Source organism: Myotis nattereri (assembly GCF_964212035.1).
Source record: "Myotis nattereri genome assembly, chromosome: 15".
NCBI classification, from domain to species: domain Eukaryota; kingdom Metazoa; phylum Chordata; class Mammalia; order Chiroptera; family Vespertilionidae; genus Myotis; species Myotis nattereri.
Window position 1 is genome coordinate 48545957 of NC_138090.1, and position 14621 is coordinate 48560577.

At 58.6% G+C, this 14621-nt stretch overlaps 1 protein-coding gene across 1 annotated transcript; it reads left to right on the forward strand.

The window, feature by feature from the left end:
* Positions 1 to 802: 802 nt before the first annotated feature.
* On the forward strand, positions 803 to 12933 carry ZSWIM9 (zinc finger SWIM-type containing 9). Its single transcript, XM_081107665.1, has 4 exons — positions 803 to 817; positions 1829 to 2113; positions 4143 to 4455; positions 10060 to 12933. The coding sequence occupies exons 2-4, from the start codon at positions 1839 to 1841 to the stop codon at positions 12190 to 12192; spliced, it is 2721 nt and encodes a 906-aa protein (XP_080963791.1). The 5' UTR covers positions 803 to 817; positions 1829 to 1838; the 3' UTR covers positions 12193 to 12933.
* Positions 12934 to 14621: the final 1688 nt, after the last annotated feature.

Sequence of the window (14621 nt, forward strand, 5' to 3'; positions counted from 1 at the left end):
TCCCCTGTGACCCCGCCTCCTTGGTGGCCCCGCCCCGGGTGGCCCCGCCTCCTTGGTGGCCCCGCCTCCCAGGTGGCCCGCCTCCCCCGGCCCCTCCAATTTTCGGCGCCCCAGTCCACTTAGCCATTTCCTGACTGTGCCCCCATCCAGGTGGCCGGTCCCTCCAAACCTCGCACGAAACCCTCTTCGTCCAAGTGGCTCCAGCCGCGCGTCTACCTCTCACCCAGCCCTCTCCCTCCGGCGGACGCGCTGCCGGCGCGCTCCTCTCCTCACCGCGCTCCGGGCCGCTGGAGCCGGCAGTCCCCGCAAAGCCGCGGGCCCCGGGCGCCCCTCAGTCCCCGCGAGCGCGCCCCACTTGCCTCGCGCTGGCCCCGCGCGCCGCAGCACTGGGCGTCACACCGGGAACCCCCGAATACTCGACTGCGCTCCCAAATTCGCGCCACGGAATTCGCGCGCAGACCTCGGCGGCCGGGGGTGGGGCCGGGCTGAGGGGCGGGGCCAGGGCGACGTCCGCGCCGCCGCCGCTCGGTGGATGCTGGGAGTTGTAGTCTCCAGGGCGGGAGGCTGTTAGGGGAGGGGTGAAGAGGGGCGAGCCCTCCCGCAGAGCACGCTGGGAGAAGGCCCGCGCCTTTCCTCGGTCGGGACCGGCGGGTGTGCCTGCGGGTCCCCGGAGTGACCGACGGGGAAAGAGGGAGACTTGGGGAAAAGCCGCTGCGCGAGGCACGGCGGGAAGAGAGGCCGGAGGCCGCGCGGGGCATCCCGGGAGCAAGGGCCTTGGCGCGGGGCATTGTGGGAGGTGGACGCCGCTCCGGGGCGGGTAGGTGAGTGGGGAGGGGCGGGAAGGGTGCACATCTGGGGGAGGGAGGAGGTACCACTGGGTGGGACGGCGGGCGACGGCGGGCGGGGCGGGGAGGGGCTGCAGGGGGCGGGGGTCGCGCAGCTGGACGCTGGAGCATCGGAGTGATGGAGCGCATCGGGACCAGGGGCCATGTCTCGGACCATCACGCACCCCTGGAGGATGATACCTGTGGATGAAAGGAGGCGGCCCCAGCGGGACAGGGGTGGGGGTGGGGGTGGGGGGAGCGCGACTGGGCAGGAGGGGGACACAGACGAATACTAGTGACACTCCTGAGATTGGCCACAGGGAGTGGGGTACACGCCCGTGAGGAGTGAGGACTTGCTGTCTGTGGGGAGGACATCTGGACGTGCAAGTATTTCCAGGCAACAGGGGCCACCGCGGGGCGAGGCGACTCCTAGGAGCTGCGCCTGGGGAAGGGCCAGCAGCTGCAGGTGTTTGAGAATATGACCCGGGGCAGGGGTCCGCGGCGGGATGTGGGAGCACATCTGGATGTGGGAGCACATCTGGAGGTGGGACACCTTTGCAGGGGTGTGGCACAGCTTACAGCCACGCGGAGACGCGGGAGGGGAGAGTTCCATGCGAATGGGGGCACTGCCACATGTAGGAGCACATGGGGGGCAGGGGGGGTCTTAGCTGGAAGTTGGGAACCTGCTTGAGGAAGTGTCCGCCACCGAGCTTAAGAGTCCTATTCTGGGCGAGGGACCCCGACTGCACCTGGGGTCCCGTCTACGCAGCATGAGGGGCCAGGATGACAGGCTCCAGCCGTCCGTGGATAGTGTAGGAGGTGGGAGGAGGCCAAGGATGGGGTGGAGGTTATTTCTAGAGATGAATGGGGTTCTATCCCCCCCACCCCCCACCTGCATAGAGGCACCAGCACGGAAGAGGCAGGTCTAAAGTTCAGGGAGTAGGATGCCTCCGGTGGGGGTGGGTCTGCGGCCTTAGGCACACGTCCTCCCACCTTTGACTCAGGTGCCCCAGGATGGAGCGCCCGCGGGGCCTGGCGGTGGGGCAGGAGGAGCGGGAGGAGCAGGAGCTGCTGGAACGGGCCTTCTTCTCCTGGGCTGAGTTCAGCCGCTTCTTCGATGCCTGGTGCCAGCAGCGGCTGGCACTCTTCTTCATCCAGAGCTCCATGCACCTGACCCGCTGCCACTGGGCCAGGCTGCCCCCCCTGTACACGCTCATCGACGTGCTCAAGTACAGCTACGTGCGGCTGGTGTGCAAGGATGTGCGTGCTCCCAGCCGGCCCGCCATGGGGTAAGTGAGCTCAGCCGCCACCCTGCTGCGTGCTAGAGGGGGAGGGAAGTGAGGGGGAGGGCTAAGCACAGAGCCCCACACCCAGAGATTGGGAGAGAGAGATGCCAACTAAAACAGCTAAATATACCTTGTAGAGAGGCTGAGAGGGTCGAGAAGGGAAGCTTGGAGAGAGAGAGAGAGAGAGAGAGAGAGAGAGAGAGAGAGAGAGAGATGGAGCTGGAGGGACAAAGTCACGCACAGTGAGAGACGGGACGGGCTCTACTTACAGACCTTAGGATAGATGCCCAAGAGACAGAAGAAGAAAAAAAAGACTCGACAAATTCCGGAAACGTGGAGGCTTGGAGCCAGAGATACCAGACAGAGCCAGAAAAACAGGTGAAAGCCAGGTTTTGTGCTCATACAAGGAGATCAGAGACAGAGCTGCAGAGAAAGCCACAGGACAGAGAAAAGAATCCATGCATTCAGTAAATGCAGGGCCAGGCCCCGGGCTGGGGGCTGGGATATTTCACTGGGCGGGGGGATGAGGTGGGGAGGTGGTTATTTGAGCAAGACGGACCAATTCCCTGCCTGTCTGGAACTTCAGACTGAGCAGGAAGATGGACGTTGTGTGAACAAACCCACTTGTAACTCCCTCCAACTATCTTGTTAGGGTAGGGCAAGGGAGAAATCCAAGAGAGCTAAGAAACACACCCAGGCCCTAACTTGTTTGGCTCAGTGGCTAGAGCGTCAGCCTGTGGACTGAAGGGTCCCAGGTTCGATTCCGGTCAAGGGCACATGCCTGGGTTGCGGGCTTGATCCCCAGTGGGGGACGTGCAAGAGGCAGCCATTCAATGATTCTCTCTCATCATTGATATTTCTATCTCTCTTTCCTTCCTGAAATCAATAAAGATACATTTTAAAGAGAGAGAGAAAGAAACACGCCCAGATGGCAAAGAGTATCTCAATTGGCCCCAATTTTAAACTGGGAACGTTCCCCATAGAAGCTTAGTTTCTGGCTCCGCGTGAAGCACAGGGAGAGGCGGAGCCCACGTTCCCGCGTGGCAGATGCCACCCCAGTTAGACGGGCATCGGGCACCGGCACTCAGGTTTGCCCCAGACCCCCCCACTCCCTGCTGCTCATGCTTGGCACTGCCGCTTCCTTGCTTTGCCTGCCTGGGCCCCGTAGGTGCATGAGTTTGAGACCCCGGTTGAGGAGCCACAGACAAGAGTAGAGTCCCTAGAACACAGACTCCGGCCGCTTGAGCCAGGTGCCCCAGGATGGGGTCTCTATGCAGATGGAGCCCCAGGCGGGATACACCCCCACTCATCTCTAGAAATAAGCCTTCCCCCCATCTTTGGCCTCCTCCCACTTCCTGGGTGGGTGTCTTGGGCAACAGACTTCACATGCCCAGGCCTCGGTTTCCTCATCTGTGAAATGGGGCTATCACCGTGCCTACCGCGTGGGGCTGTTGGGAGGTTCCCGTCACACTATGCGCAGGAACTCGGGGCGGCTGGGTAAATGATAGCTGTTACAGGAGGCATGGAGAGCGCAGACTTCTGGGTGCAGACCATGGCTCTGCTGCTGATTAGCCGATGGCATTGAGGCTGCGACTCACCTTTTCTGGGCGTCAGTTTCCTCCCTCGGAAAATGGCAGAAGTGACTTGCCCGAAGTCGTGCACCCGGCGTATGCCTAAGGCCCTCTACTGTACCCTATGCTTGAAACCATTCTTACTTTTTTTTAAAAAAATATATTTCATTGATTTTTTACAGAGAGGAAGGGAGAGGGATAGAGAGTTAGAAACATCGATGAGAGAGAAACATGGATCAGCTGCCTCCTGCACACCCCCTACTGGGGATGTGCCCACAACCCAGGTACATGCCCTTGACTGGAATCGAACCTGGGACCCTTCGGTCCGCAGGCCGACGCTCTATCCACTGAGCCACACCAGTCAGGGCCCATTCTTTTTAAAAATAACGATGAGAAGGAGAGGGAGGGAAGCAGAGGGCAGAGGGTGACAGTGCGGGCGGTGGCCGTGTGTTCCTCCGCAGGCACCACGAGGCGGGCTGCCCGGCCTTCATCATCGTCAAGCTGAGCCCGCTGCGGGACCGCCTGGTGGTGACGGAGTGCCGGCTGACCCACTCGCACCCGGCCTGCCCCATCGAGTTCGCCTACTACTTCCGCCCCGGCCGCCTGCTGGCCAACACCTGCCTGCCGGTGCGCACCACCAACAAGATCTCCAAGCAGTTTCTGGTCCTGGCCGACGTGCACCGCCTGCTCTCCTACTGCAAGGACCGCGACCACAGCGTCATCGACGCCCTGCGCGTGCTCCAGGGGCTCTTCCACAAGGACCCTGAGGCCAAGGTGCGGTCTCGGGAGAGGCAGGTGGGGGGGGGGGGGGATGCATTCACTCACCCTCGCACTCATCCATTCACTCCTTCATTCATTCATTCATTCATTCCTTTGCCCATTCATTCAATAACTACTTCTGGTGGCATTGGGGGTGCAGCAGCGGAGAAGACACACGTGGTCCCTGCCCTCAGAGGCGCCCTCTAGTGCAGCGCCAGCACCACCCAGTCCAACTTCCTGCCGTGATGGAAACGGCCTCTGCCCGGCAGGGAAGCCCTGGCTACGGTTAGCTATGGAGCCCTTGAACGTGGCCAGTGGGACCGAGGAACTGGGATTTAGATTTTATTTCATTATAACTACCTGCAATGCAGATGGCCGCTGCTGGCTGCTGGCCATCACTCGCAGAAGTGACTGCTAACACCAGCTCGCAGTCACAGGGAGAAACCAACACTAGACACACGCATCCAGATATGACATCAGGTCAGTAGGGGTGGGCGCGAGGAAGAGGAGGATTCAAGGTGATGGGAGGCACTATTTTAAAAATAGTGGATGGGCCCTGGCTGGTCTGGCTCAGTGGATAGAGCGTCAGCCTGCGGACTGAAGGGTCCCGGGCTCGATTCCAGTCAAGGGCACATGCCCGGGTTGCGGGGCCTGGGTTGCAGGCTCGATCCCCATGAGGGGACTTGTGGGAGGCAGCCAATCCATGATTCTCTCTCATCATTGATGTTTCTATCTCTGTCTCCCGTCCCCTTCCTCTCTGAAATCAATAAAGATATATTTTTTAAAAAGTTAATTAAAGCCCTCACCGGTTTGGCTCAGCGGATAGAGCATCAGCCTGCGGACTCAAGGGTCCCAGGTTCGATTCCGGTCAGGGGCATGTACCTTGGTTGCGGGCACATCCCCAGTGGGGAGGTGTGCAGGAGGCAGCTGATCGATGTTTCTCTCTCGTCGATGTTTCTAGCTCTCTATCCCTCTCCCTTCCTCTCTGTGGAGGATCAGTGGAATATATTAAAAAAAAAAAAAAAGAGTTAATTAAAAATAAATAAATAAATAAAATAGCGGGTGGAAAGTGCTGAGTGGGGTGGCCTCTGGTGTCCACTCTCGTGGAAACACCCCTTCTGTGATGGATTCCCCCCAGTGCCCTGACCTGTGTGTCTGAGACGACACCCACACCCACATTTGTAAAAGTGAACGACACGTACAGGAAATGCATGAACGATAAATACACAGTGTGCCACGTGTTCACGAAGTGAAAACACCCCTGTACCCAGCACCCAGATCAAGCATTAGATGAGAGGGTGCTGAGTTTTGTTTTTAATTTTATTTATTTTTTAAAATATATTTTTATTGATTTCAGAGAGGAAGGGAGACGGAGAGAGAGAGAGAGAAACATCCATGATGAGAGAGAATCATGGATCGGCTGCCTCCTGCACACCCCCCACTGGGGATAGAGCCCACAACCCAGGCATGTGCCCTTGACTGGAATCGAACCCAGGGCCCTTCAGTCCCCAGGCTGACGCTCTACCCACTGAGCCACACCAGCTAGGGCGGGTGCTGAGTTTTATCACGAGGGAAGTGAGTTCCAGGCAGAGGGACCAGCCAAGGCACAGGGTCAGAGGCAGGAGCAAGCCCTTGTGCTGGAGGGACAGCGAGAATGCTGGGCCTCCGAGGAATCTCTCCGCTGCTTTGACCCAACTTCAGGGCTGGGGTGGGCATGACGGGAAGCCAGGAAGGAAGGAGGGAAGAGAAGAAGGAAGGAAAACTGGCCTGTCCCCCTGGCTGTGCTTTTCTTCCATGCACGGAGGAAAGATAGGCCTGAGCCCGCAGGGCAGATGGGAGCGCTGTGGCCCGATTCTGGAGGTATCACAGAGCCGTAAGAACACCCTGGCGGTGGCGCCGGTTCAGGAAGATGGGGACCGTCACACATACCTACCATATCTGTCAGGAGGGGCTGCTAAGGCTTCTAGTCGCGCTCTGTGGGCCAGGGCAAGTCACATGACCTGCCTAAGAGAGGCTCCAGCCTGCCAAGCAAGTGACAGCCACAGGCTTGCCGAGGGCCGTTTCCCTGAGCCCTGTCTGCCTCTGGGCACTTCCTCCTGCTCTGTAGTCACACGGAAATGTTCTCTCTGTGTGTAGCCTCTTTCTTTGTTTTTAAATGTATTTTGTTGATTTTTTACAGAGAGGAAGGGAGAGGGATAGAGAGTTAGAAACATCGATGAGACAGAAACATCGATCAGCTGCCTCCTGCACACCCCCTACAGGGGATGTGCCCGCAACCAAGGTACATGCCCTTGGCCGGAATTGAACCCGGGACCCTTGAGTCCGCAGGCCGATGCTCTATCCACTGAGCCAAACCGGTTAGGGCCTGATGGGAGTTTTGAAAATGCCCCTCAGGTACCCATGTGGGGATCAGAGGGATATTTGGATGGAGACAGGCAGCCCAGTGAGGGGGCAGCTATAAAACCCAGGTGAGAGATGGTGGTCGCCATAGGGCTCGGGAAAGCCGTCAGATTCTGGACTCATTCTGAAGGTCGCTTCTAAGACTCAGGGATGGATTGCACGCAGAGGGTGGAGAAAGAGGGAAACCAAGAATCAGCCCTGACCGTCTGGGCCTGAGCTATGGAGTGGACGGTGGAGCCCTCGATGGACATGGGGCTGACCAGGGAGGGGCAGGTTGGAAGAGTGAGAGGCAACTTGAGGGCTTTGGGGCACTAGTCTCAAAGGTCACGCAAGCTGTCCTGACAGCCATGTTGGTGCAGAGGCTGTTAAGTAGGTAGGTCTGGAACCTGGAGATCCAGAACTGGAGCTGTCAGCTTCGAGGCGATGACGGCTGTGACTGGGTGAGATCCCCTTGCAGAGCCTGGAGCAGGGAGAGAGGAGAGGGCCAGGGCTCTGCGGCACTTAGACGTGGAGCAGGGGAAGAGCCGGCAGAGGAGATACAGTGGGGCCTTGACTTGCGAGTTTAATTCGTTCCGAGACTGAGCTCGTTAAGGAGCTCGTTAACTCAAATTACTCTATCAACTCAGTGCAAAAAATCGGCCGAGAGACAGCTGGTATCTCAAAAAACTCCTTAGTCGGGACACTCGTAAGTCAAGGTCCCACTGTACCTGGGGGGAAGGAGGAACGCCAGGCCTCTTCAGGGTGACGGAAGCCAAGAGCCACCTGTGTTCCAGGAAGGAGGCAGGGCCACCAGCTGAGGGCTGCTGAGAGCTCGAGCAAGACAGTAGTAATAGCTGGGATTTGATTCCTGCCAGCCTTCCAAACTTTGGACACAGATGGTCTCATTTTATCTGCACCAGGACCCTGTTCAACAGGCTTTATTATTTCCATTTTGCAGACAAGGAAACAGGCTAAAATGCAAGGGAAGTCACTTGCCCAAGGACTCAGAGCTACTAAGAGGCAAAGCCAGGAGTCAAACACTGTGTACCCTGACCTCCACTCCCGACACGTGGGCCCTGGACGTCATTGCACACCCACGCACTGGTGTGCGCACAGGCAGGATGTGTTGAGCCCTCGCTCTGGGCCAGGTGTCTGAAATGCACCAAATCCTTGTGGGGCTCACATCTTAGGCAGGGCAAACGGGCAGTAAGCAAATCAGCCAATAAAGAGGTGACATGCTTCAGGGGGGTCAGTGCCATGGCCAGGAGGAGTGAGAGAGCCAGAGTGTTTGCTCAGCAAGACAGTTAGAGAAGACCATTAAGGGGACGTGGTCTTTACTATATAATCTCTATATATAAAAGCCTAAGTGACAATCTGACCAGTAGCGATGACATTCAATGACCACCAGGCGGCAGATGCTCAATGCAGGAGCTACCGAGCTGCGGTGACTTGGCAGCTGCGGTTCTCAGGTAACACACCTGGAACCAGAGAGGAGGGAGCCCGATTCTAGGGTGCATCACCTGAGAAACGCCCTCTCGCAATCCAGGACCCGTCAGGGCAGCGGTTCTCAACCTGTGGGTCGCGACCCCTTTGGTGGTCGAACGACCCTTTCACAGGGATTGCCTAAGACAGTGGTTGGCAAACTGCGGCTCACGAGCCACATGCGGCTCTTTGGCCCCTTGAGTGTGGCTCTTCCACAAAATACCGGCTTCTGTGCATGGGCCACGAAGTTTCAATCACACTGTGGTATTTTGTGGAAGAGCCACACTCAAGGGGCCAAAGAGCCGCATGTTTGCCGACCACTGGCCTAAAATCATGCTGCATATCAGATATTTACATTACAATTCATAACAGTAGCAACATTACAGTTATGAAGTAGCAACGAAAATAATTTTATGGTTGGGGGTCACCACATGAGGAACTGTATTTAAAGGACCAGAAGGTTGAGAACCACTGCCTCAGGGGATATCAGAGAGCCAATTTCGGCCCAGTCCCCGCAGGACAGACCAAGGAACTCCACTGGTGCACAAATCCGTGCACCGGGCCTCTAGTTACTATATAATTATAGTGAAAACAAATGCTTTGAGAACACTTACTTTTTGAGTGGGTATTGTTGAATAACAGTAATATTATTTGTGCCAGGCAGCATGCTAAATGCTTTCATTGATTTCAGCCTTCGCATCACAGAGATGCCCTCATCATCACCATTTCACAAATGAGATGGAGGTCGGGGCAGTTGCCGGAAGCCACACAGGTTAGGTCTCCAGCATCTCAGCCGGGGCAGCAGACTCGAGAGGCACTCCCGGATCTGCCTCTCTGTGCACGAGGGAATGAATGTTCGGTTCCCAGAAAGGGGAACTGGGGGAAGGAGGTTAAGGAGGAAACTGAGGCACAGGTTCCGTGACAAGGTTGGAAAGTGGTGAGGCCCAGACTCGAACCTCGGCAGTCTGGCTCCATGGTCTATGGGCTTTACCAGACCAGTGGCTCTCACGCTTGAGCCAGCGTGGGAATCTCCTTCCAGGCTTGTCACGGTAGGTTGCTAGGCCGCGCCCCCAGAGTTTCTGACTTAGCACGTGGAGGGGGGCGGGCTTGAGAATATGCATTTCTGCCCGGACCCTGACAGGTGACGCGGGTGCTGCTGGGCCAGGGCCCACACCTGGAGAACCGCTGCCTTAGGCTGCCTCTCGGCGCAAGAAGGGGTGGCTGGCTTGTTTCCCGCGGGGGAAACGGAAACTCGGAAACTCGGAGGGGCTGTCTAGTGTGCAAACGTCACGCAGCTGTCAGACGGTGGCGCCAGGGTCGCAAACCCAGGCGCTTGGCCTCCAGGGCCCACATTCTTTTTTTTTTTTTTTTTAATATATTTTATTGATTTTTTTACAGAGAGGAAGGGAGATAGTCAGAAACATCGATGAGAGAGACACATCGATCAGCTGCCTCCTGCACATCCCCCACTGGGGATGTGCCCGCAACCCAGGCACATGCCCTTGACCGGAATCGAACCCGGGACTCTTCAGTCCGCAGGCCGGACGCTCTATCCACTGAGCCAAACCGGCTTCGGCAGGGCCCACATTCTTAACCATTGCCCTGCACTGCCTCCTGCCGGTCAAAATCAGAACTGCATGCCCACGCGAAGAATTGGATTTCCCAATCCCCCAGCCGGGGAAGCGGCGGTAAGGGAGCTGGGCGTGGCAAGCCCGGCCGACCCTGACCCCCTTCCCCGCCTCCCCGCCCCGCCCTCAGGTGAAGCTGGTGTTCATGGAGAACCAGGCGGTGGTGGAGACCGTGTTCTTCCTGACATCGCGCACGCGGGCGCTGCTGCGGCGCTTCCCGCGCCTGCTCCTGGTGGACCGGCTGCCGGGACTGCAGGGCGCCCTGGACCTGCTGGCGGTGCTGTGCGTGGACGGCGCGGGGCGCGCACGCCAGGCCGCCTGCTGCGTGGCGCGCCCGGGCACGCCGAGCCTGCTGCGCTTCGCGCTGGCCTCGCTGCTGCAGAGCGTGCCCGACGTGAAGGGCCGCGTGCGCTGCCTGACGGCGGGGCCCGAGGTGACCGCGCAGCTGCCCGCCGTGCGCCAGCTGCTGCCGGGCGCGCGCGTGCAGATCTGCCGCGCGCAGGGCCTGGAGACGCTGTTCAGCAAGGCGCAGGAGCTGGGCGGCGCCGGCCGCGAGGACCCCGGCCTGTGGCCCCGCCTGTGCCGCCTGGTGGGCGCCCCGTCGCCGGCCGCCTACGCCGAAGCGCTGGTGGAGCTGCGCGCCCACGGCCCCGCCGCCTTCGTCGACTATTTCGAGCGCAACTGGGCGTCCCGCCGCGACATGTGGGTGCGCTTCCGCGCCTTCGAGGCGGCCCGCGGTCTGGACGCGTGCGCCCTGGTGCGCGGCCACCGCCGGCGCCTGCTGCGCCGTCTCAGCCCCTCGCGCAGCATGGCGCAGTGCCTCCGCGACCTGGTGGCCATGCAGTGGGCCGACGGGTCCGGAGAGGTGGCGCTCGACGGCGGGGGGCCTTGGCTGGAGGGCGAGCGGTGGAGGGGAGCCCAGGTCGAGAATGAGAGGGCCAAGGGCCGGGAGAACGGAGACTGGGGAGGGGCCCCCCCTGAAGGGAGTCTTTGGAGAGGCGCCCCGTTAGAGGAGTGGGCCAGGGAACTGGAGACCAGAGACCGGCGCGAGGCTCAGTCCGAAAGGGAGAAGGAGCGAGGCGTGCAAGTCCGGTACTGGAGAGGGGTGCAGCTGGAGAACCAGAAGGTGAGGGGACTCGAGGGGAGCGTCTGGAGAAGGTCCCAGCTGGAGAGCGAGCACAGAGGCTGGAGGGGGGCCCAGCTGGAGGGTGAGCAGGACTGGGGGCTGGAAGGGTATGTCTGGAGGGGGGCCCCCGCGGAGGACCAGGGGCTGAGGACCTTGGAAGGGTACGCCTGGAGGATGGCGCAGTTGGAGGACCGACGGATTCGACTTCTGCAGACCGCGGACGGGAGGAGCCAGTTGGATTGCGCCAGGGCCAGGGGCCTGGAAGGAGGCAGCAGCAGCCGCAGGGGCGCGCAGGCGCCTGATGCAAAGGTCTCTGGACTGAAACCCAGAGACCAGAAGGGGCTCCGGGTGGAAGCGGAGAAGGGAGGGAGGGTGGAGGTCAGGCACTGGAGGGGGGTCCATTTGGAGAAGCCCCCGGAGCCGGTCCCTGAGAACAGAGACCAAAGGGCGCCCCATTGGGGACAGGAGAGGAGAGGGCCGGAAGTTAGAGAAGAGAGAGGAGTGAGGTCGGGGGTCAAAAGGAGAAGGGACCTGGAGGACGTGGTTCTGGTCCAGCTAGGGGACACGAGGGTGACAGGCCTGGAGGACGGAGAGGGAGGGGGGGCTCGGTCTGGGGGTCCCCAGAACCGGGGAGGGCAAGGAAGGGAGTGTCTGGACGCAGGAGGGGGGTGTCTAGGGCTGGGGAATGGAGTCGCGGGCGGCACCCCCACGGGCACTGTGTTTGAGGGTGATCCTGAATGGCCAGGGGACAGACTCCAGGAAGGAAGTGAAGGCGAAGGCCCCAGGGAACCAAAGAGACCTCGCTGCCCTTCAAGAGAGAAGGAGGTGGACTGGGAGCCGCTGGCCAAGTTCCGAGCGGCCTGCGGGCCGGAGCTGGCGGACCTGGTGGCGGAGGAGCTGTCCTTTGCCAGGCAGCACGGAACCCGGGGTTTCCACGTGACTGGAGCCGGCTTTGCCCTGAAGGACGGCACCTCCGACTTCTTCCTGGACGGCGCCCTGACGCGCTGCAGCTGCTCCATCCACGCCGCCCGGCATCTGCCCTGCCGCCACCTCTTCGCGGCGCGCCTCCTCACGGGCGCAGCCTTATTCCACGTGGACCTGCTCAGGGACTGCTGGGGGAGAGCCCCAGAGTCCTGACCCTCAGCCCCTGCCCGCCACCCTCCCTGCGAGGGCCGGAGGGCATTCTTTTATCCCAAAGATAACAAGGCCGAGGCCAAGGAGGCCGCCCCAGCCCCTCTGGCCACCTCCTGGGTCCGCGGGAACGTGGTCAGTGCTCTCCAAGGTCCTGGAGCCACAGGCGAGGAAGGCGGTGGCCAGGGTGGATTCTGAGGGAATACAGGCACAGACAGGGTCAGGCCGGGGCAGAAGGAAGGAAGGACAACCGAGGGAGGGGAGGACGCCAGGCTCCGGGGACAGCCTGGCAGGAGCAGACTGGGCAAGTCCACGCAGCACAGCGGGAGACGGGCAAGGCAAGGGAGAAGGAGGACAGATGGAGGAGCAGTAAGGGAAGCAAAGCCAACAAGGAGATAGAAATGGGGGAGAGAGCGCAGGAAAGGAGGCGGAAATGGAGAAGAAACAGGAAGGAGCCCAGGGAGGCAGGAGGAGGGGCCGGGAAGGGGAGACAAGGCGGAGGCGAGGGGAGAACACAGGGAGACCCAGCACAGGAAAAGTGTGGGAGAGAAGACAAGAGCGGGGTGGTCTGAGTCCTTTCCCCAAGGACTGGAGGCTTGGATCCCTTCGCCTTCTGGTTGGTCATTCCCAGAAGCAGGAACAAGAGGGAGCGCAGAGGGTCTTTGGGGATGGCCTGGGGGCCTCCGGTGGGGGAGGGGAGCCATCGGGGCTATTGTGCTTCAAGATTGGAATAAAACAGCATTATTTTGGTTTCCACGCTGAGTTCTTGCCTTCTGGGGGAGGGAAATTGAGGTGGTCCAGCATCCCTGCGTTCTTTCAGTGGGCCTGTGGGGGACCGGTGGCGCCAGGGGGCCAAAATGAATCCCTCTCACGGCAGCTTAGGCTTCCTGTACCTCTACCTGATCCACGTGCTCAGCTCAATCCCTTCAGGCCTCTCCTCAGTGTCGCCTCCTAAGGTCACCTCCATCCCTGAACAGTTCATCTAAGGAGCGAGTCACCCAAAAAAATAAGTAAATAAAATAAAAAAATAAAGTCACTCCATTCTTTCTCCACATTATATACAGTGGGGCCGTGACTTACGAGTTTAATTTGTTCCATGATGGAGCTCGTAACTCAAATGACTCGTATGTCAAATCAACAGGGAACGAGTGAGACACCTGATGCTAGGCTGATGTTGTGGCGTTCACTGTGACGCTCGCTGCACCAACTAGCGGTGGGGTATCTGAAGCTGGCTCATAACCCGAATTTTAGCTCGCAACTCAAAGCAAAAAATCGCCCGAGAGACGGCTCGTATCTTGAAAAACTCATTAGTCGGGACACTCATAAGGCAAGGCCCCACTGTATGTGTGTATATCTACACATATAAATATAAATATAAATATATATATATATATATATATATATATATTATATATATATATACACACTAGAGGCCCAGTGCACAAAAATTTGTGCACTCGGGGGGGTCTCTCAGCCTGGCCTGTGCCCTCTCGCAGTCTCCCTGGGTCACAGATCAGAGGCCTGGATCCCGCGGGCAGCGTCTGGCGCTGCCTGCCCCGCCTCCCCTGTCCCAATCTGGGGCCCGGACCCTGCGGACGGCGTCTCACGCTGCCCGCCCCACCTGCAGTATGCAAATTTAACTGCCATCTTTGTTGGGTTAATTTGCATACTCTTCTGATTGGCTGATGGGCATAGCAAAGGTATAGTCAATTAGCATCTTTGTCTTTTATTAGTGTAGATGTGTGTGTGTGTATACATACACACATACATACTAAAGGCCCAATGCATGAAATTCGTGCAACAGTAGGCCTTCCTCTGGCTGCTGGCACCCAGGACCCTGGCTTCCCTCGCAGCCTCAGCTTCGTCCGGAAGGTCATCCGGAAGGACGTCCTATCTAATCAGCATATTATGCTTCTATTATTATAGATACGTTTTTATTGATTTCAGAGAGGGAGAGAGAGAGAAACATCAGTGATGAGAGAGAATTATTGATCGGCTGCCGCCTGCATGCTCACCACTGGGGATCAAGCCCACAACCTAGGCATGTGCCCTGACCGGGAATAGAACTGTGAGCTTCTGGTTCATGGATCAACACTCAACCACTGAGCCACATGGGCCGGTCTCAACATTATTCTTTACAACCTTAGCACTTCCTGAGATTATACCATGTCGCTATTGACCAGTTTAGCAGTGCGTAAGCATGCAGAGGCTAAAGCCAAACTATCTCAGTTAAATCCCAGCTCTGGTACTTACTTGCTATGTGACATGTGGTTGCTCATTCTGTCTTCGTTACAGTTTGGGGATAATAATAGTACGCGTCTGAGGATAGATGAATGAGTGTGTGTACCAGTGTTCTAGCCTTCCGCTTCCCCAAAAGGCTCTCAATTACCTATTAACATACCCTGTTTTCCAATGATCTGTGTTCCCCATTTTTA

Excerpts from the sequence above, each read along its gene's own strand:
- ZSWIM9 (XM_081107665.1), top strand. The coding sequence starts at position 1,839 with ATGGAGCGCCCGCGGGGCCTGGCGGTGGGGCAGGAGGAGCGGGAGGAG. Across the intron at positions 2,114-4,142 it reads CCCAGCCGGCCCGCCATGGG|GCACCACGAGGCGGGCTGCC; the intron begins GTAAGTGAGCTC and ends GTTCCTCCGCAG. Across the intron at positions 4,456-10,059 it reads ACAAGGACCCTGAGGCCAAG|GTGAAGCTGGTGTTCATGGA; the intron begins GTGCGGTCTCGG and ends CCCCGCCCTCAG.